At 45.9% G+C, this 22,489-nt stretch overlaps 1 protein-coding gene across 4 annotated transcripts in view; it reads right to left on the bottom strand.

Moving 5' to 3' along the window:
- LOC138759051 (tight junction protein ZO-3-like) overlaps positions 1 to 22,489 on the bottom strand; it is a 110,824-nt gene that overhangs the window by 55,827 nt on the left and 32,508 nt on the right. The window contains exon 1 of one of the 4 annotated variants that reach the window (XM_069928893.1): positions 22,216 to 22,461. The exons of the other annotated variants lie outside the window; for them this stretch is intronic. Coding sequence (XP_069784994.1) covers positions 22,216 to 22,239 — 24 coding nt within the window. The 5' untranslated portion in view covers positions 22,240 to 22,461. Of the gene's footprint in view, positions 1 to 22,215; positions 22,462 to 22,489 lie in introns of those variants that run through there. 4 annotated transcript variants of the gene reach the window in all.

Below are 22,489 nucleotides of genomic sequence, written 5' to 3'. Positions count from 1 at the left end.
ATCCTCAGACACTGACCCATGCACAGGTGCACATTCCCAGACACTGACAATGCGCAGTGTTCACATTCTCAGACAATGACCCATGTTCAGTGCACCAATCCCCAGACACTGACCCATGTTCAGTGCACCCATCCCCAGACACTGACCCATGTACAAGGAGCTCATCCCCAGACACTGACCCATGTACAGTGTTTACATCCTCAGACACTGCATCATGTGCAGGGTGCACATCCCCAGACACTGACCCACGTTCAGGGTATACCTCCACTGACATTTCCCCATGTACAGGAAGCACATCCCCTGATATTGAACCGTCCCTAGGGTACACATCCCCAGACACTGACCCATGTACAGGGAGGACATCGCCAGACACTGCCCCATGTACAGTGTTCACATTCCCAGACACTGACCCATGTACAGGGAGCACATCCCCAGACACTGCCCCATGTACAGTGTTCACATTCCCAGACACTGACCCATGTACAGGGAGCACATCCCCAGACACTGACCCATGTACAGGGTGCACATCCCCAAACACTGACCCATGTACAGGGAGCACATCCCCAGACACTGACCCATTTACAGTGTTCACATCCTCAGACACTGACCCTCGTTCAGGGTACACCACCCCTGACATTTCGCAATGTACAAGGAGCACATCCCCTGATATTGAACCGTCCCCAGGGTACACAACCCCAGACACTGAAACATGTACAGGGAGCACATCCTCAGACACTGACCCATGTCCAGTGTTCACATCCTCAGACAATGGCCCATATACAGAGTGGACATCCCCAGACACTGATTCATGTTCAGGGTACACCTCCCATGACATTTCCCCATGTACAGGGAGCACATTCCCTGATATTGACCCGTCTCCAGGGCACACATCCCCAGACACTGATCCATGTGCAGTGTAAACATCCCCAGACACTGACCCATGTACAGGGAGCACATCCTCAGACTCTGACCCATGCACAGGGTACAGATCCCGAGACACTGACCCATGTGCAGTGTTTACATCCTCAGACACTGACCCATGCACAGGGTACACATCCCCTGACATTGATTCATGCACAGGGTGCACATCCACAGACACTGACCCATATACTGGGACCACATCCCCAGACACTGACCCATGTACAGGTTGCACATAAACAGACACAGACACATGTACAGTGTTCACATCCTCAGACTCTGAATCATGTACAAGGAGCACATCCCCAGACACTGACCAATGTACAAGAAGCACATCCCCAGACACTGACCCATGTACAAGGAGCACATCCGCAGACACTGATCCATGTACAGGGAGCACATCCCCAGACACTGACCAATGTGCAGTGTTCACATCCTCAGACACTGACACATGTACTGGGAGGACATCCCCAGACACTGATCCATATACAGTGTTCACATCACCAGACACTGGCCCATGCACAGAGAACACATCCACAGGCACTGACCCACGTACTGGGACCACATCCCCAGTCACTGACCCATGTACAAGGAGCACATCCCCAGACACTGACCCATGTACAGTGTTCACATCCCCAGACACTGACCCATGTACAAGGAGCACATCCCAAGACACTGACCCATGTACAGTGTTTACATCCTCAGACACTGCATCATGTGCAGGGTGCACATCACCAGACATGGACCCATGCACAGGGTACACATCCCCAGTCACTGACCCATGTGCAGTGTTCACATCCCCAGACACTGACCCATGTACAAGGAGCACATCCCCAGACACTGACCAATGTACAGGGAGCACATAAACAGACACTGACTCATGTACAGTGTTCACATCCTCAGACACTGAATCATGTACAAGGAGCACATCCCCAGACACTGACCAATGTACAAGAAGCACATCCCCAGACACTGACCAATGTACAGGGAGCACATCCCCAGACACTGACCCATTTGCAGTGTTCACATTCTCAGACACTGACCCATGTTCAGTGCACCCATCCCCAGACACTGACCCATATTCAGTGCAACCATCCCCAGACACTGACCCATGTACAGGGAGCTCATCACCAGACACCCCATGTACAATGTTCCCATCCCCAGACACTAACCCATGTACAAGGAGCACATCCCCAGACACTGACCCATTTACAGTGTTCACATCCTCAGACACTGAGCCACGTTCAGGGTACACCACCCCTGACATTTCCCAATGTACAAGGAGCACATCCCCTGATATTGAACCGTCCCCAGGGTACACAACCCCAGACACTGACACATGTACAGGGAGCACATCCTCAGACACTGACCCATGTACAGTGTTCACATCCTCAGACAATGGCCCATATACAGAGTGCACATCCCCAGACACTGATTCAAGTTCAGGGTACACCTCCCATGACATTTCCCCATGTACAGGGAGCACATTCCCTGATATTGACCCATCTCCAGGGCACACATCCCCAGACACTGACCCATGTACAGAGTACACATCCCCAGACACTGACCCATGTACAGGGAGGACATCCACAGTCACTGACCTATGCACAGGGTACACATCCGCAGACATTAACTCATGCACAGGGTGCACATCCCCAGACACTGTCCCATGTACAGGGAGCACATCCCCAGACACTAACCCATGTACAGTGTTCACATCCTCAGACTCTGACCCATGCACAGGGTACAGATCCCCAAACACTGACCCATGTGCAGTGTTTACATCCTCAGACACTGACCCATGCACAGGGTACACATCCCCTGACATTGACTCATGCACAGGGTGCACATCTCCAGACACTGTCCCATTTACAGGGTACACATCCCCAGACATTGACCCATGCACAGGGTGCACATCCGTCGACACTGACTCATGTATAGGGTACACATCCTCAGTCACTGTCACATGTACAGTATTCACATCTCCAGACACTGACCCATGTACAGGGTACTCATCCCCAGAAACTGACGCATCTCCAGGGAACGCAACCCCAGACACTGACACATGTACAGGGAGCAAATCACCAGAAAGTGACCCATGTAAAGGGAGCAAATCCCCAGACACTGACCCATGAACATGGAGCGCATCCTCAGACACTGACTCATGTACAGTTTTCACATCCTCAGACAATGACCTATATACAGGGGGCACATCCGCAGACACTAACCCATTTTCAGGGTTCACTTCGCCTGACATTTCCCCATGTACAGGGAGCACATCCCCTGATATTGACCCGTCTCCAGGGTACACATACTCAGATACTGAACCATGTCCAGAGTACACATCCCCAGACACTGACCCATGTACAGAAAGCACATCCACAGTCACTGACACATGTACAGTGTTCACATCCCCAGACACTGACCCATGTACAGTGTTCACATCCTCAGACACTGACCCATGTACAGTGTCACATCCCCAGACACTGACCCATGTACAGGGAGCACATCCTCAGACACTGATCCATGTACAGTGTTCACATCCTCAGACAATGACCCATATACAGAGTGCACATCCCCAGACACTGACCCATGTTCAGGGTACACATCCACAGACTCTAACCCATGTTCAGTCTACACATCCCCAGACTCTGACCCATGTTCAGTGTACTCATCCCCAGACACTGACCCATGTTCAGTGCACCCATCCCCAGTCACTGACCCATGTACAGGGAGCTCATCCCCAGACACCCCATGTACAATGTTCACATCCGCAGACACTGACCCATGTACAGAGAACACATCCACAGACACTGACCCATGTACTGGGACCACATCCCCAGACACTGACCCATGTACAAGGAGCACATCCCCAGACACTGACCAATGTACAGGTTGCACATAAACAGACACTGACACATGTACAGTGTTCACATCCTCAGATTCTGAATCATGTAAAAGGAGCACATGCCCAGACACTGACCAATGTACAGGGAGCACATCCCCAGACAATGACCCATTTACAAGGAGCACATCCGCAGACACTGACCCATGTACAGGGAGGACATCCTCAGACACTGACCCATGTACAGTGTTCACATCCACAGACACTGACCCATGTACTGGGAGGACATCCCCAGACACTGATCCATATACAGTGTTCACATCACCAGACACTGGCCCATGCACAGAGAACACATCCACAGGCACTGACCCACGTACTGGGACCACATCCCCAGTCACTGACCCATGTACAAGGAGCACATCCCCAGACACTGACCCATGTACAGTGTTCACATCCCCAGACACTGACCCATGTACAAGGAGCACATCCCAAGACACTGACCCATGTACAGTGTTTACATCCTCAGACACTGCATCATGTGCAGGGTGCACATCACCAGACATGGACCCATGCACAGGGTACACATCCCCAGTCACTGACCCATGTGCAGTGTTCACATCCCCAGACACTGACCCATGTACAAGGAGCACATCCCCAGACACTGACCAATGTACAGGGAGCACATAAACAGACACTGACTCATGTACAGTGTTCACATCCTCAGACACTGAATCATGTACAAGGAGCACATCCCCAGACACTGACCAATGTACAAGAAGCACATCCCCAGACACTGACCAATGTACAGGGAGCACATCCCCAGACACTGACCCATTTGCAGTGTTCACATTCTCAGACACTGACCCATGTTCAGTGCACCCATCCCCAGACACTGACCCATATTCAGTGCAACCATCCCCAGACACTGACCCATGTACAGGGAGCTCATCACCAGACACCCCATGTACAATGTTCCCATCCCCAGACACTAACCCATGTACAAGGAGCACATCCCCAGACACTGACCCATTTACAGTGTTCACATCCTCAGACACTGAGCCACGTTCAGGGTACACCACCCCTGACATTTCCCAATGTACAAGGAGCACATCCCCTGATATTGAACCGTCCCCAGGGTACACAACCCCAGACACTGACACATGTACAGGGAGCACATCCTCAGACACTGACCCATGTACAGTGTTCACATCCTCAGACAATGGCCCATATACAGAGTGCACATCCCCAGACACTGATTCAAGTTCAGGGTACACCTCCCATGACATTTCCCCATGTACAGGGAGCACATTCCCTGATATTGACCCATCTCCAGGGCACACATCCCCAGACACTGACCCATGTACAGAGTACACATCCCCAGACACTGACCCATGTACAGGGAGGACATCCACAGTCACTGACCTATGCACAGGGTACACATCCGCAGACATTAACTCATGCACAGGGTGCACATCCCCAGACACTGTCCCATGTACAGGGAGCACATCCCCAGACACTAACCCATGTACAGTGTTCACATCCTCAGACTCTGACCCATGCACAGGGTACAGATCCCCAAACACTGACCCATGTGCAGTGTTTACATCCTCAGACACTGACCCATGCACAGGGTACACATCCCCTGACATTGACTCATGCACAGGGTGCACATCTCCAGACACTGTCCCATTTACAGGGTACACATCCCCAGACATTGACCCATGCACAGGGTGCACATCCGTCGACACTGACTCATGTATAGGGTACACATCCTCAGTCACTGTCACATGTACAGTATTCACATCTCCAGACACTGACCCATGTACAGGGTACTCATCCCCAGAAACTGACGCATCTCCAGGGAACGCAACCCCAGACACTGACACATGTACAGGGAGCAAATCACCAGAAAGTGACCCATGTAAAGGGAGCAAATCCCCAGACACTGACCCATGAACATGGAGCGCATCCTCAGACACTGACTCATGTACAGTTTTCACATCCTCAGACAATGACCTATATACAGGGGGCACATCCGCAGACACTAACCCATTTTCAGGGTTCACTTCGCCTGACATTTCCCCATGTACAGGGAGCACATCCCCTGATATTGACCCGTCTCCAGGGTACACATACTCAGATACTGAACCATGTCCAGAGTACACATCCCCAGACACTGACCCATGTACAGAAAGCACATCCACAGTCACTGACACATGTACAGTGTTCACATCCCCAGACACTGACCCATGTACAGTGTTCACATCCTCAGACACTGACCCATGTACAGTGTCACATCCCCAGACACTGACCCATGTACAGGGAGCACATCCTCAGACACTGATCCATGTACAGTGTTCACATCCTCAGACAATGACCCATATACAGAGTGCACATCCCCAGACACTGACCCATGTTCAGGGTACACATCCACAGACTCTAACCCATGTTCAGTCTACACATCCCCAGACTCTGACCCATGTTCAGTGTACTCATCCCCAGACACTGACCCATGTTCAGTGCACCCATCCCCAGTCACTGACCCATGTACAGGGAGCTCATCCCCAGACACCCCATGTACAATGTTCACATCCGCAGACACTGACCCATGTACAGAGAACACATCCACAGACACTGACCCATGTACTGGGACCACATCCCCAGACACTGACCCATGTACAAGGAGCACATCCCCAGACACTGACCAATGTACAGGTTGCACATAAACAGACACTGACACATGTACAGTGTTCACATCCTCAGATTCTGAATCATGTAAAAGGAGCACATGCCCAGACACTGACCAATGTACAGGGAGCACATCCCCAGACAATGACCCATTTACAAGGAGCACATCCGCAGACACTGACCCATGTACAGGGAGGACATCCTCAGACACTGACCCATGTACAGTGTTCACATCCACAGACACTGACCCATGTACTGGGAGGACATCCCCAGACACTGATCCATATACAGTGTTCACATCACCAGACACTGGCCCATGCACAGAGAACACATCCACAGGCACTGACCCACGTACTGGGACCACATCCCCAGTCACTGACCCATGTACAAGGAGCACATCCCCAGACACTGACCCATGTACAGTGTTCACATCCCCAGACACTGACCCATGTACAAGGAGCACATCCCAAGACACTGACCCATGTACAGTGTTTACATCCTCAGACACTGCATCATGTGCAGGGTGCACATCACCAGACATGGACCCATGCACAGGGTACACATCCCCAGTCACTGACCCATGTGCAGTGTTCACATCCCCAGACACTGACCCATGTACAAGGAGCACATCCCCAGACACTGACCAATGTACAGGGAGCACATAAACAGACACTGACTCATGTACAGTGTTCACATCCTCAGACACTGAATCATGTACAAGGAGCACATCCCCAGACACTGACCAATGTACAAGAAGCACATCCCCAGACACTGACCAATGTACAGGGAGCACATCCCCAGACACTGACCCATTTGCAGTGTTCACATTCTCAGACACTGACCCATGTTCAGTGCACCCATCCCCAGACACTGACCCATATTCAGTGCAACCATCCCCAGACACTGACCCATGTACAGGGAGCTCATCACCAGACACCCCATGTACAATGTTCCCATCCCCAGACACTAACCCATGTACAAGGAGCACATCCCCAGACACTGACCCATTTACAGTGTTCACATCCTCAGACACTGAGCCACGTTCAGGGTACACCACCCCTGACATTTCCCAATGTACAAGGAGCACATCCCCTGATATTGAACCGTCCCCAGGGTACACAACCCCAGACACTGACACATGTACAGGGAGCACATCCTCAGACACTGACCCATGTACAGTGTTCACATCCTCAGACAATGGCCCATATACAGAGTGCACATCCCCAGACACTGATTCAAGTTCAGGGTACACCTCCCATGACATTTCCCCATGTACAGGGAGCACATTCCCTGATATTGACCCATCTCCAGGGCACACATCCCCAGACACTGACCCATGTACAGAGTACACATCCCCAGACACTGACCCATGTACAGGGAGGACATCCACAGTCACTGACCTATGCACAGGGTACACATCCGCAGACATTAACTCATGCACAGGGTGCACATCCCCAGACACTGTCCCATGTACAGGGAGCACATCCCCAGACACTAACCCATGTACAGTGTTCACATCCTCAGACTCTGACCCATGCACAGGGTACAGATCCCCAAACACTGACCCATGTGCAGTGTTTACATCCTCAGACACTGACCCATGCACAGGGTACACATCCCCTGACATTGACTCATGCACAGGGTGCACATCTCCAGACACTGTCCCATTTACAGGGTACACATCCCCAGACATTGACCCATGCACAGGGTGCACATCCGTCGACACTGACTCATGTATAGGGTACACATCCTCAGTCACTGTCACATGTACAGTATTCACATCTCCAGACACTGACCCATGTACAGGGTACTCATCCCCAGAAACTGACGCATCTCCAGGGAACGCAACCCCAGACACTGACACATGTACAGGGAGCAAATCACCAGAAAGTGACCCATGTAAAGGGAGCAAATCCCCAGACACTGACCCATGAACATGGAGCGCATCCTCAGACACTGACTCATGTACAGTTTTCACATCCTCAGACAATGACCTATATACAGGGGGCACATCCGCAGACACTAACCCATTTTCAGGGTTCACTTCGCCTGACATTTCCCCATGTACAGGGAGCACATCCCCTGATATTGACCCGTCTCCAGGGTACACATACTCAGATACTGAACCATGTCCAGAGTACACATCCCCAGACACTGACCCATGTACAGAAAGCACATCCACAGTCACTGACACATGTACAGTGTTCACATCCCCAGACACTGACCCATGTACAGTGTTCACATCCTCAGACACTGACCCATGTACAGTGTCACATCCCCAGACACTGACCCATGTACAGGGAGCACATCCTCAGACACTGATCCATGTACAGTGTTCACATCCTCAGACAATGACCCATATACAGAGTGCACATCCCCAGACACTGACCCATGTTCAGGGTACACATCCACAGACTCTAACCCATGTTCAGTCTACACATCCCCAGACTCTGACCCATGTTCAGTGTACTCATCCCCAGACACTGACCCATGTACAGAGTGCACCCATCCCCAGTCACTGACCCATGTACAGGGAGCTCATCCCCAGACACCCCATGTACAATGTTCACATCCGCAGACACTGACCCATGTTCAGTGTACTCATCCCCAGACACTGACCCATGTACAGTGTCACATCCCCAGACACTGACCCATGTACAGGGAGCACATCCTCAGACACTGATCCATGTACAGTGTTCACATCCACAGACTCTAACCCATGTTCAGTCTACACATCCCCAGACTCTGACCCATGTTCAGTGTACTCATCCCCAGACACTGACCCATGTACAGAGTGCACCCATCCGCAGACACTGACCCATGTTCAGTGTACTCATCCCCAGACACTGACCCATGTACAGTGTTCACATCCTCAGACAATGACCCATATACAGAGTGCACATCCCCAGACACTGACCCATGTTCAGGGTACACATCCACAGACTCTAACCCATGTTCAGTCTACACATCCCCAGACTCTGACCCATGTTCAGTGTACTCATCCCCAGACACTGACCCATGTACAGGGTGCACATCCCCAGGCACTGTCCCATGTTCAGGGTACACCTCCCCTGACATTTCCCCATGTACAGGAACACATCCCCTGATATTGATCCGTCTCCAGGGAACACATCCCCAGACACTGACCCATGTACAGGGAGCACATCCCCAGACACTGACCCATGTACAGTGTTGTCTTGGGTAAACTTATACCTCTCATTTTGTTCTTTTTAGATTGGTCACAGTATTTGAGAAACCGAAAGAAAATAGACACACACACTGAAAGCAGTTCAGTTCAGTTCAGTTCAGTTTATACAAATGTTTATTACAAATTCAAAAGCTGATTTCAAACTACAATATGCAAGCCCTTCCCAACTATACATCAACGCCTGGATTGGTCCCAATTGCTGAAGCGAAGCAACGTCTGCACACTTGTAGTAGGTTGTCAGAGCGTCGGTAGCAGCTTCTCCACCTACCCTGACCGGGACTTTGGCTGGACTCTAGAAGTTCTTCTTCTTGCTGAGAGATGTTGCCACCTCTTGGAGAGTCTCAAACTTCAGCAGCGGGACCATGGCTTATATTACGCAAAAATTGCTTACCCAAGCACGTATTCCCAGCACAGCAAGAAAGATAAGCGAGCAAACTAGCATGCTAGTCTTCTATCGAATAACATAATTTTCAGCTTATCACTATGAATACAATGGTTTATTTTGCATCAAAGCCTGGCTTCTGACAGTCTGTGACCAAAACAAGCGGGAAGATTAAATGTTCTTGGTACACAGATGTCCTTTCTTCAGATAACTGCATCTTTGGCCCCTCGTTGGAATTTAGCTTATGTCTGCTGATTCTCAGCCTTGCAGAAGCAAAGGCTGCAAAAGTAAAAAACACATTTTAAATCTTCCATTATAAGTGTTCACATCGTCAGACACTGACCCATGTACAGGGTGCAAATCCCGAGACACTGGCCCATGTTACTGATCCATGTTCAGTGTACCCATCCCCAGACACTGATCCATGTTCAGTGTACACATCACCAGACACTGACCCATGTACAGGGTGCACATCCCCAGACACTGACCCATGTTCAGGGTACACCTCCCCTGACATTTCCCCATGTACAGGGAGCACATCCCCTGATATTGACCCATCTCCAGGGTACACATCCCCAGACACTGACCCATGTACAGGGAGCACATCCCCTGATATTGACCCGTCTCCAGGGTACATATCCCCAGACACTGACCCATGTAAAGTGTTCACATCCTCACACACTAACCCATGTACATGATGAACATCCCCAGATACTGATGCATGTACAGGGTGCCCATCACCAGACACTGACCCGTGTTCAGTGTACACATCCCCAGTCAATGACCCATGAACAGGGTGCACATTCCCAGACACTGACCCATGTTCAGTGTGCACATTCCCAGACACTGACCCATGCTCAGGGTGCACATCCCCAGACACTGACAAATGTACAGGGTACACATTCCCTGACATTTCCCCATGTACAGGGAGCACATCCCCTGATATTGACCCGTCTCCAGGGTACACATCCCCAGACACGTGTGAAAGGTGCACAGTACATATTCCCAGATTTGTTTTTTTAATCAGTGGAATATTGAGATAGCACATTTACAAGTGGGACACGATAGTTAGAATAATTTAATCCAAAATAGAATTGCAGAGTAGTGCAGCTGGTATACTTGTACCTCCCAGCTTCCGCGTGGTGCTTAAATTCTGACCCCCGCCATTGTCTCTGCACTCTCTCTCCCTCTCCCTCTCCCTGTACATTTCCTCTAGATGTTTAGAGTTCATCCTACATTCCAAAGTTACACACCTTAACGAGTTATTTGGCCTTCATATACTGCCCTTAGTATGGAGTGAGAGAGTCTGGGGGACCTTGATGGGTCTATGAAGAGAATAATGGGAAAGTTCTAAAAGCTGGAATTGAATTGGTGGGTCAAATGGCCCATTCTGTATTGTGGTACATGAACATATAAAAGTCCTCGCTATCATTATATCCATTATTCCATAAAAGAAATATCAATGGATACTTGATGAACTTGTGGGTGAAAGATTTGCATGAGTTAGTGGAAGGTGTAATTGCAGTTAGAATCGTGATATCGAAGGGCTAAGTGGCTGACTTCTGCTTCTGACTTGAATGTCCATAGGTTTGCATTGTAGAATCATCCTGTGGAGGAGTTAAATTCCACTCCCAGATGTGCAAGCTTTCAGGGTGTTACTAAATTGGTACAGCTTATCCGAGGTTCAAGTGAGGCCTCTCCTTCTGATTGTTATTGAATCCAGTCACAAAAGAAGCTTGGTTAACTTTGCCACATTACAGATGATATTCCTTTACCAAGCACAACTTAGTTGGTGATTCATTTCATTGCTTGGGAATCAGCCAGTGGCATACTTGCTTAACGTGATAATCACTATACATTTTTTTAAATAATTTAAATAAATTGCTTAAAATGAAATAGGGTAGGTGAACATCTTTCTTTCTTTCTAACATTCTGATGTGATACAGAAAGGGGAAACTACCCATTTCCAAGCTCAAAGTTAATAAAATGCCAGGGGAGTAATCTTATCTTTCAGTCAATATCATTTCAGGCAGAACAATTCATGCCAGGAGTGTTCTTACAAGGTTGAAGCTATAGTAAACACACTGAAATGCTGGCGGAGCCTGAGCAGTTCTCTCAGAGTCCAGAGGAAGTAAAGATAAATAACCAAAATTTTGGGCCTCAGCCCTTCTTCAGGATTGAAGCTATAATTTACAGTCCAGTAGCAATGTCTTTATTTAATATACAGATAAAATGTGTTTAAATCTAACATCTGGACAGAAGTCTGAAATCAGTTTTTTTTAATGTGTTTGTTTCTGGGTAATATGTGTTTGTGCGTGTGCGTGATTGTGCATGCTAGTGCGTGTGCACACGTGTCTGGACATGTGCATGGGTGTGTATGTTGAGTTCTTTGGGTTGTGGGGCAGGGTGGCGCTCATTGGTGGGGAGCAGGGGGAGGTGACAGTAACTACCAGTATCACTTGAAACTCTTAATTTGAGCAAAGCTCAGTCAATGCCACTCCCACATCTAAATGAGAAGAAGGAAGGGTGAGGACAAGCTGCAAAACCTGCTTATAATCTTCAGTCACATTCCTACAACACAGAAAGGGTACTGTATTGATATGAACTCCTGAGGTCATGGACTGATGGTGCTGGACCCCACTGATTGAGAAGGGGACTGTGATAAAAGGTTGTGCGAGCACCAAAGCATCAGTGGGTCTATAGATAGATTGAAGCTGATGTGGAAGCGATTCAATGCTGGTCATTGGGAAATGTTAGGGAATGTGTACCCTGTACATATGGGATAAGATCCATGTGGTGGAGCTTTGACTAAAACTTCAGGTCAGTTGAGCTGGAATAACAAGATAAAAACAGAGGACGTTCATTGTGCCATTGGAAGGGTGGTGGCCCTTGGGTTCTCCCTATTGATGGCCCTTTAAATGTATGGGTGAGAGTTAAAAATTGTATGACTTCAATTTGGGGTAATTGCTAGTGATTACACGGTACAAAAAGAGGGTTGTTGTCTGTGTCTGACAGTGCAGCTGCTCTATTCACTTTATATAAGTGCACAGTTATTAAGCAAATAACATTGCACAGTCAATTCACACAGATGGGGTTGTACATTGTGTGCTCAGTTCTGTTACCATGGATGATACAAGCACTTGTGAATTTTGTTGATTATATTTATTGTATTTATCTTTTTTTAAAAGCCAGCCATTAATTACATCTTTCTCTTGCTGAATGTCTCACTGATCATTTGTATTGGTGGATCATTTCTTTTCAACCTTCATATTTTTACTTTGCGATTATGTTCTAAGGCACGTCTTTAAAATTTAGAAGATTTTATAAAATATCAATTTGAGAGGTGTTCCTGCCAGGAAGTAGAACATTATAAATTACCCAGTTTCTATCAAATGTGCCATGTCTAGTTCAGTCTGGGTTAGATTGTTTCTGTTCTATTACGTTTCTTTCCATTTCCATCCTGTGAACTTTACAATAACAAAAGTGATAGTCGTTGTTTCATCGAGATGGAGAAATCACCAGCTTCAGCCAGATTCAAGTGCAGCTAAAGTACATCCTAGAACATGGCCTGGGGTGTAAAGATTGGTCCATGTGCCATTAATGTACCCAACTGGGCCTATTCTAGTTTTCACCTCACACATCTGCTTTTACCTTCGAGGTTCATTTCGGTCAACTTTAATCGATTCTCATAATAAATTCACAGATGGTTTCATTCTTGTTGTTTTGTTCACAGTCAATTGCCTTTTAAATAATTGATTTTTTTTCTGTCCTTAATACTGCAAACCACTCCCAAGGTACATTGCTTCAGGCACAGATTTGCAATAACAACTTTTTTTTATAAAGGACCTTAAATAAAGTATTTGCTGGAGATCTGAAGGAAAAAAAGGTTATCTGCATTGTTAGTCATTTGTGGAAAGAGAAACAAAGTTAATATTTCAGCTTGAATTCATTTTGTCAGTTTGAACTCCAAGTAAGGGCTTATGTCTGAAAAATTAACCTTGATCCCCTTTCTACAGATGCTGCCTGATCTGCTGAGGATTTCCAGGATTTTTGGTTTTGGTTTAAAAATAGAGCTGACCAAAATCTCACTTCTAAGGAATTTCATAATCGACAAAAGGGATATGGAAAGGTTTTTTTTTCGGGGGTGGGGGGGGTGGAAGAGAGTAGAAATCTACAGATTAGGCCCTTGAGATTAAATGCAAAGGCGTCAACAGGGGACTGATTTTATATGCAAAGCTCAGGAATCTAGGAGTGGAGCAGCACAGATATCTTTAGAAGTTAATGAGGCAGGAGGAAATGAGAGACCACAAGGAAAATAAGGATGGAAAAATAATAATCTGGGTGTTGTTCAATCAAGAGCCCATATAGCTCAGCAGCAGCAGGAAGTTAAATGACCACTATGTGGAGTGACTTTGCCACGGGTAGCTGAAGTTTAGATGGCCACAGATGTAATGAGTAGAAAGTATTCAAGGGTTGAAGTAAATAGGTCCTTTTAGCAAAGGCGTAGCGTGGGGTTTCAGCAGTGGATGAGCTGAGGCAAGTTGATGTCACAGAGATCAAAATAATTGGCAGAGAAATGAGGCCTGAAACTCAACTTGAATCGTTACCAGTCTTCAGCTTCTATGGTAAAGGGTTGGAACTCGTGGACAGAGATGATCCTGATTCTTTAAGATGTAATTGGAGTGGATTTCTGCTCATCCAATACAGAATGTGGCACAGACTGACAATTCAGAATAAATGACATCACAAATGTCATTTTCGATCCAGGATTGATTATGGCTGATCATGGACAACATTCTGGATCACATACACCACATACTTAAGCTTGAAATGTTAATTTGACACCTACGCCTCCAATCTTTTGGGTGATTTTTTTTAAAAATCTTTATTTAAAATAAAATCTATTACAGAATGTATCCTAAATTCCAGACTGGTTGCGGATTGGGTCGGTCTGGATTTTCAGATTTTCCGATTTCTTGGGTAGTATACCTGTGGTGCTTACGCAATGCACCTACACGTGCAAGGCGTCCATGCATATATACAAAAACTGAGAGTTTTCAAGTCCAGATTCTCGGGTGGTCCGGATTTCAGGCATCTGCATTTTTGGACTTTTACTATAGAACACACTATAGAATAATATTGCCTGGTAATGCACCAGCACTAAGAATTTTTCATAAGTTGCAAGAAGATGGGTAATCTGCCATAATTCTCTAGAAACTGCTCAGGTTTTTTTTTAAAGATGCTTTTTTTTATGACAATTTGATTATAATTAAATTGAGTCTTTTTCTGGAGAGAAAGTAGACTAAAGGGAGATTTAAATGCACACCATTCAGCAATGAGGCCATAGAATTTTATTCAGGAGGACCAATCAGCCAGGGAGTGAGCTGGATTGTGGAGGAATATAGAATTAGGGTTCAGAACTAAGATTAGAAATGTGACAAAGAGTTTTCTCATTGAATAAATTCCTTCGCCTCAAAATGACCTGAATGATGGCAGAAGAAATCATGTTTAAATTTTAGAGGTACCTTCCACAGAGGAAATTACCATAGAAAAATACTATTTAAAAAATTATATTACAAAGAAACTGCCAAAATGTTTGGCCTGGAAGTCAGCCTGAAGAAAACTGAGGTCCTCCATCAGCCAGCTCCCCACCATGACTACCAGCCCCCCCACATCTCCATCGGGCACACAAAACTCAAAACGGTCAACCAGTTTACCTATCTCGGCTGCACCATTTCATCAGATGCAAGGATCGACAATGAGATAGACAACAGACTCGCCAAGGCAAATAGCGCCTTTGGAAGACTACACAAAAGAGTCTGGAAAAACAACCAACTGAAAAACCTCACAAAGATAAGCGTATACAGAGCCGTTGTCATACCCACACTCCTGTTCGGCTCCGAATCATGGGTCCTCTACCGGCACCACCTACGGCTCCTAGAACGCTTCCACCAGCGTTGTCTCCGCTCCATCCTCAACATCCATTGGAGCGCTCACACCCCTAACGTCGAGGTACTCGAGATGGCAGAGGTCGACAGCATCGAGTCCACGCTGCTGAAGATCCAGCTGCGCTGGATGGGTCACGTCTCCAGAATGGAGGACCATCGCCTTCCCAAGATCGTATTATATGGCGAGCTCTCCACTGGCCACCGTGACAGAGGTGCACCAAAGAAAAGGTACAAGGACTGCCTAAAGAAATCTCTTGGTGCCTGCCACATTGACCACCGCCAGTGGGCTGATAACGCCTCAAACCGTGCATCTTGGCGCCTCACAGTTTGGCGGGCAGCAGCCTCCTTTGAAGAAGACCGCAGAGCCCACCTCACTGACAAAAGGCAAAGGAGGAAAAACCCAACACCCAACCCCAACCAACCAATTTTCCCTTGCAACCGCTGCAATCGTGTCTGCCTGTCCCGCATCGGACTGGTCAGCCACAAACGAGCCTGCAGCTGACGTGGACTTTTTACCCCCTCCATAAATCTTCGTCCGCGAAGCCAAGCCAAAGATTACAAAGTTACCTTAGGGTCCCAGCCATTCAGCTATAAAGGGATACAGTGCAAAAACAGGCCCTTTGACCCATCACATCCATGCTGACTACTAATCAATTGTTTGCACGACTCTCATATTATTTCCAAATAATTTTCCCCTCATCTTAAATAAGATTACCCCCCACCCCCACTGTCCAATTTCTACTGTGTACTTGGGGCAATATACAGTGGCCAATTAACTCACCAATGCACGTCTCTGGGCTATGGAGGAAGCCCACGTAGTCACCAAAAGAATGTGCAAATTCCACACAAAGGGTTGGGGGAGCGGGGTGTGTGTGTGTGTGTGTGTGTGTGTGTGTGTGTGTGTGTGTGTGTGTGTGTGTGTGTGTGTGTGTGTGTGTGTGTGTGTGTGTGTGTGTGTGTGTGTGTGTGTGTGTGAGGATTAAACCTAGGTCACTGGTCCCGTGAGGCAGCAGCTCTACTGGCTGCGTCACTATGCCACCCAAAAAGTAGCATAGAGATACAAGTAGGAAGCAAGGCCTTTATTGCATGAGGCATGATGTACAAAAGTAGGTCATTTCCAGGGTGTGGGTGAGACTGGACAGAGAATGCTGTGCAGAGATTTGGAATGGAGTCACTAAGCCCATTATGCCTCCTCCCTGTTTATCCAGTCACAGCATCACAAAAGTGTTCATTGCATTTGTTTCCAGATGCTGGAATGGCGTGGTGCTCTCTGTAATTCTCAGTGTTTACAATTATCAGCCAGCTTCCAGTGCACTGTGCAGCAGATGAAATAATTTTCAATGAGAGGATACAGAATCCTCCACAGTTTGGAGCTGGAGAGCAAACAGCGATATGAAAACTGGATGTGAAAGTTATCATAATTGAATTTAAAAGAGAGCTGGAAAACAATAAATGCTAATATCGTTAGGTGCACATCTAACACCAGGAGCACATCACCTGGGCACAGCCAAAGTAGCAGAGAAAATGTTCATTGTGATACGTCACTCAAAGGGCAACCAATATGCAGTCATGTAATACTGAAAATAATTTAACATTTACATTTAAATTATTTTCAGTATTACGTGACTGCATATTGATTGTTACATAATTGAAATTCTAGGCCTCTTTGCCTTCAGTGAGAAATAAGTTCAGCCAGTTTTAATAGCCATTGACTGGGAATGTGTTTCTTGATCTTGTTCCTAAATTTCAAAGCTCCTATTTTGAAATTATTTGACCTCGCTCCAGACACCTCGAATAAACAAAATGGTTTCAGTGTATTTACCTAAGTTAAACCCTTCATTATACTATCTTCACATTTGAGCTATCCGAACTCAAGAGTGTAGATAACAATTTTTTTTATGGTTTGGTATTGTAATTTAACCCAGAGAGAATCATGGCAAAGCTGCAGTCTATTCTCTCCAAGATCAATATAGATTTCTTGAGCTACAGCCCATAAAACAGGACACTGTCAAGGTGGAGTGTGACCAAAACTCCACACAATCAAAGTATCACTTTATCATTTGTGTAATCTGATCTCGTTCTGACAGAGCCAACATCCCATTAGACTTTCGATTGCCTTTTAATCTTGTGATTTGTATACCTGGATTTACAAATTTTTTTGATGCTCTCAACAAAAAAAAACAAAGAATTTGCATCCTCGTTTCACTGCATAAAAGCATTTACAAAATCCCTCTGTGAATATCCATTTATTATAAACTTTTCAAACTCTGTCTTCATTATTTGTCTGATCTTTGGGTCAGCTTGCACGGGGCAAGCATTAGGGCCCCTGAAGCTTAATCGGGAGTCAGTTTGGTTTCAAAGTTAAAAGAAACAGACCCATTTTGCCCTTCTAGATTGGGCCAGACTATTATTCTGCTTAGTTCCACTGACCTACATTCCAGTCCATAGCCATCCATTCCTGTCCCATCCATGCACCTGTCTAAATTCTTCTTAAATGTTAAAATTGAACCCACATTAACTACTTCAGCTGGCAGGTTGTTCCACACTCCCACCACTCTCTATGTGAAGATCCCCCCTATGTTCTTCCTAAACTTTTCTTCTTTCACCCTTTACCCATGTCCTCTGGTATGTATCTTACCTGGCCTCAGTGGAAAAAGCCTACCTACATTTAGTTGGTCTATTTCCCCCCCCCAACCCATAATTTTAAATACCTCTATCAAATCTTCCTTAATTCTTCTATGCTGCTGACCTGTTTAACCTTTCCATGTAACTCAGTTCCTGAAGTCCAGACAACATCTGAGTTGTGACAGAATATGTTATGTTTTATATTGTATTCAGATATGATTTTAAGAATAAAGTGTGACAGGTTTTTTTATTTTCACTTCAAAACAGATCTCATTTAAAATACTGGAGATCTGCTCAAGCTAGACAGGCCGGCTCCGACTGTCAGGAAGCAGGGAAGGGGCAGCTGTCAGGCAGCAGCGAGTTGGGTCACCGGCTGATAGAGTCATCAGCCCGCCCTCAGGCAGTCGCTTACAGAGACTGCACATTTAGGCTCTGCCGATTATCCCTCCCCGAGGAGGGTTGGTGTAGGCACATCGGAGGCGCTTCTGCTGCAATCAGATGAGTATGTCTTTAGCCGTAAGGGTGGGGGCGGGGGGGGGAGATTATGCAGCTTTAAACTGGGGTGTTTAGACCAGCTGAAAATGCCTGATGAGAAAGCGAGAATTCAGTTCAGCAGCAGCATCTGGGACTAGAACAGGACAAGCTTGTGGAAAAAAAAAAACCATTTTGAAGACGGGTTGTGAGTGCTTAGTTCAGCCTGGTCAAATCCCTTGAGGTCTCTACAAGAGGATAGGGCTGGCTGCCTAATGTTTCACTTGAAATAAGGGAAACAAAAAGGAACTCTGTGGTGACCTGAAAGAAAGAGGTTATCATCTGGAAAACCCTTAAGGGGCAAGTTTTGTCAGCAAGACACTGATGTGGCTGATTAAAAGGAATAAGTTTTGTGCGTGCCCAGTGAACAACAAATCTCTCTCTGAAAAACAACAAGAATCTTCCTGAGTGGTAACCATTTACTTTTCAAGCACCAAAGCCTGGTGAAATTCAATAAATGTTAAACTCACTGCACAGTATAAGAATTGCCTGCAACCAGTGAATTTGGAGGAGTGAGAAGTGAGATTTGACTATGAATCAAAGAACTTTTCTGAACTTACATACACATTACATGCACGTGCACTTAGAATTAGAAAGGGATTAAGTTAGGTCAAATAAGTTAATAGTGATAAGTTAAAAGTTTGATTCCTGTTTTTATGTTTAAAGATAATTAAAAGCAACTTTTGTTCAAGTAACCACTTGTCTTGGTGAATATCCACTGCTGCTGGGTTTTGGGGTCTTCTGGGCTTGTAACATTTTGGGGGCTTGTCCTTTCAGATTGAAAATTGGAGATTTGGGATCTTAAACTTTTGGAGTTATTGTAATTTATTAGTTAATTGGTTTTTCCAAGCTCATTTAAAACTTGTATGTGTGGAAAACAGCAGCAATGGATGTTGATACATTTTCTCTGCTTCTCTGCACTCTTTCTATCTTATTGCCACCTGAACTATCCCAGCTTCTCCACAATGGCTGCAATTCAAGAAGGCAGCTCACTGCCACCATCTGCTCAGGGCAGTGAGAAATGGTCAATAAAGGCTGGCCTTACTTAGCAACACCCCATCCTGAAAATGACTGATAAAACATATGGGGATTGTAGGTTAATTGATGTATTTGGAGGGGGTGGGGTGGCAGGGTGTGGGTAGCATCGGTTCATGGCACATAAGTGCTATACATCTAAATTTATTTTCAAGAAGGTTCATGGGCAGTAGAGTGGGTGACCGTCAACAAATGTTTCCAGTACAATTTACATCGCAGTCTTCCTCCAAAAAGTTGTAGGGGTTCCGCAGGATAAATCGTGGTGCAGGAATTGACTCAAAATTCCTGCACATTCCTTTTTAGACTGCCCTTGTAGCAGCAAAATTCCTTGATTGTGCTGTTACATGTCTGCAGTCTAAAAACCATAAGTGACAAAAACTTGTGTCAAAGAGCTGGATTTTAAAAAGTTTTAAGGGAGATGAGAGAGGAAGGAAACTTGAGGGACAGAATTCTAATTCTCAGTGGTTAGACTTGTTAAGATGTGACCATCATTAATTTGGTGAAGGAAGTCAGTTATTACTGTTCTTTAGAATAAGAGGAAATTACAGAGGATGCAGTCAGGGAGGAATTTGAACACGAGGAGATGATAATGCTGACTACCTCACAGAGCAGGAATCAATGTTTGCCACTGACCACAGGAGTGACTGTTAGGATATGGGCAATGCAGGCTGGACTCAGTATGTTTAATGTCCCTGGTCTGAACTCTAGTAGGGAGTGCGATGGGGCAGCTAGTGGAGCAACTACCTCACAGCACTAGAGGCCCAGGCACAATTCTGAATTCTGACCTTGGGTGCTGGCTGTGTGGAGTTTGCAATTGTCCTTGTGACTGCCTGGGTTTCCTCTGGGTGCTCTTGTTTCCTTCCACATCTCAAAGAAGTGTAGGTTGGTAGGTTAATTGGCCACTGTAATTTTGCCTTTAGTGTGTACAATCTGGAGAGAGTTCAAGAGGATATGGGAAGAATAAAAGAAATTTGGATTAATGTATCATTAGTGTAAATGGATGGTGATGGTGGGAGATGTCTTAGTGGGCTGACGGATCTGTTTCTCTGCTATATGTCTCTAAGACTATGCCTCTAAGTTTCTATGATTTAGTGATTCTATGGAGAGTGGAGGTTGGTAGGATAGTGAAGAGAACATTGAAATGGTTAAGCCTGGGTCAAGGATTAATGTAAGTTAACTCTATAAGTAAAACACAAAACTCTGCAGACACCTTGATTGAAGTAAAAACAATGCTGGAGAAACTTAGCAAGCCAAACAGGTACTCGAAAGAGCAAAGAAAAAGATACATAACCATTGTTTCGGACAATTTTATCTTTGCTTATAAAGTATACTGTTTGACCTGCTGAGTTTCTCCAGTATTGTGATTTTACTAAGTTAACTCCATTACTGTTACATTTATGTCACTAATATTACCACTTTAACCCATTTGTACTGATTACATTGGCTCCTTTCATAGGACTCTGCTGTACACCAGTCTGTACTATACCTCTGGATGATAGAAAGTTTTGATTGAGAACAAGTGGGACAGAGATTGAGGATAGTACACAGGGGCTATTGAAGGAAATATCACCTAAGGTGTTGGGTCATAGGATGGTGAGGTTCAGAACACTCTCCTTCAGCTTATAACTTTACCGCAGAATCCTTTACATTAGTCTAATCTCACTGATAAAAGATTACACGACTAAAACTGCCACAGTCACAGAGGCTCCAACTGATATTTTCGGCTGAAGTCCTGGATGGCAGTTTTGAATCCAGAGTATTATCTATCAGAAGCAGCTTTGTTCACACTGACCCACTCTGACACTTGGGCTGAGCTATGTAACTGTGCACTATAATACTCCCTCACTCTTTCTTCCCACAGCACCATCATCCTTCAAAACTTTGGATTTCTGTATTCTGCATGACTTGTTTTCTTAACGACATGGACCTCAGTCAGAGATGAGCTGTACATTTTAATTACAAGGAATGGAAAGATATCATCCCAGTTACAACCTTGTGGTTATTACAATTCAAGAGATTCACAATTAATACTTGCCTGATCCAGGAATCTGACAGCCATTTTGTAACTATCATTTCATTTATCCCGATTTCTCTTCCTCCTTCTTTTTTTATTTCCTGGTATTCTGGTAACTCCTCATTTTTGTAATTCTCATTCCAAAGTGGGCAGAAATAATGGCTAGGGTGTGTACAATAGATCCCAGTTCTCCCTTTGATGACCATGCAGAAAATTCCACTGTGGTGTTTAATACCTGCACCTTTAACCACAAAGTGAAACCTGCTGAGCTGACAGGCCTTAGTCTTGCTCTGTC

This window comes from Narcine bancroftii, chromosome 3 (assembly GCF_036971445.1).
Source record: "Narcine bancroftii isolate sNarBan1 chromosome 3, sNarBan1.hap1, whole genome shotgun sequence".
Taxonomy (NCBI): Eukaryota; Metazoa; Chordata; class Chondrichthyes; order Torpediniformes; family Narcinidae; genus Narcine; species Narcine bancroftii.
This window is presented reverse-complemented; position numbering and strand designations above follow the sequence as displayed.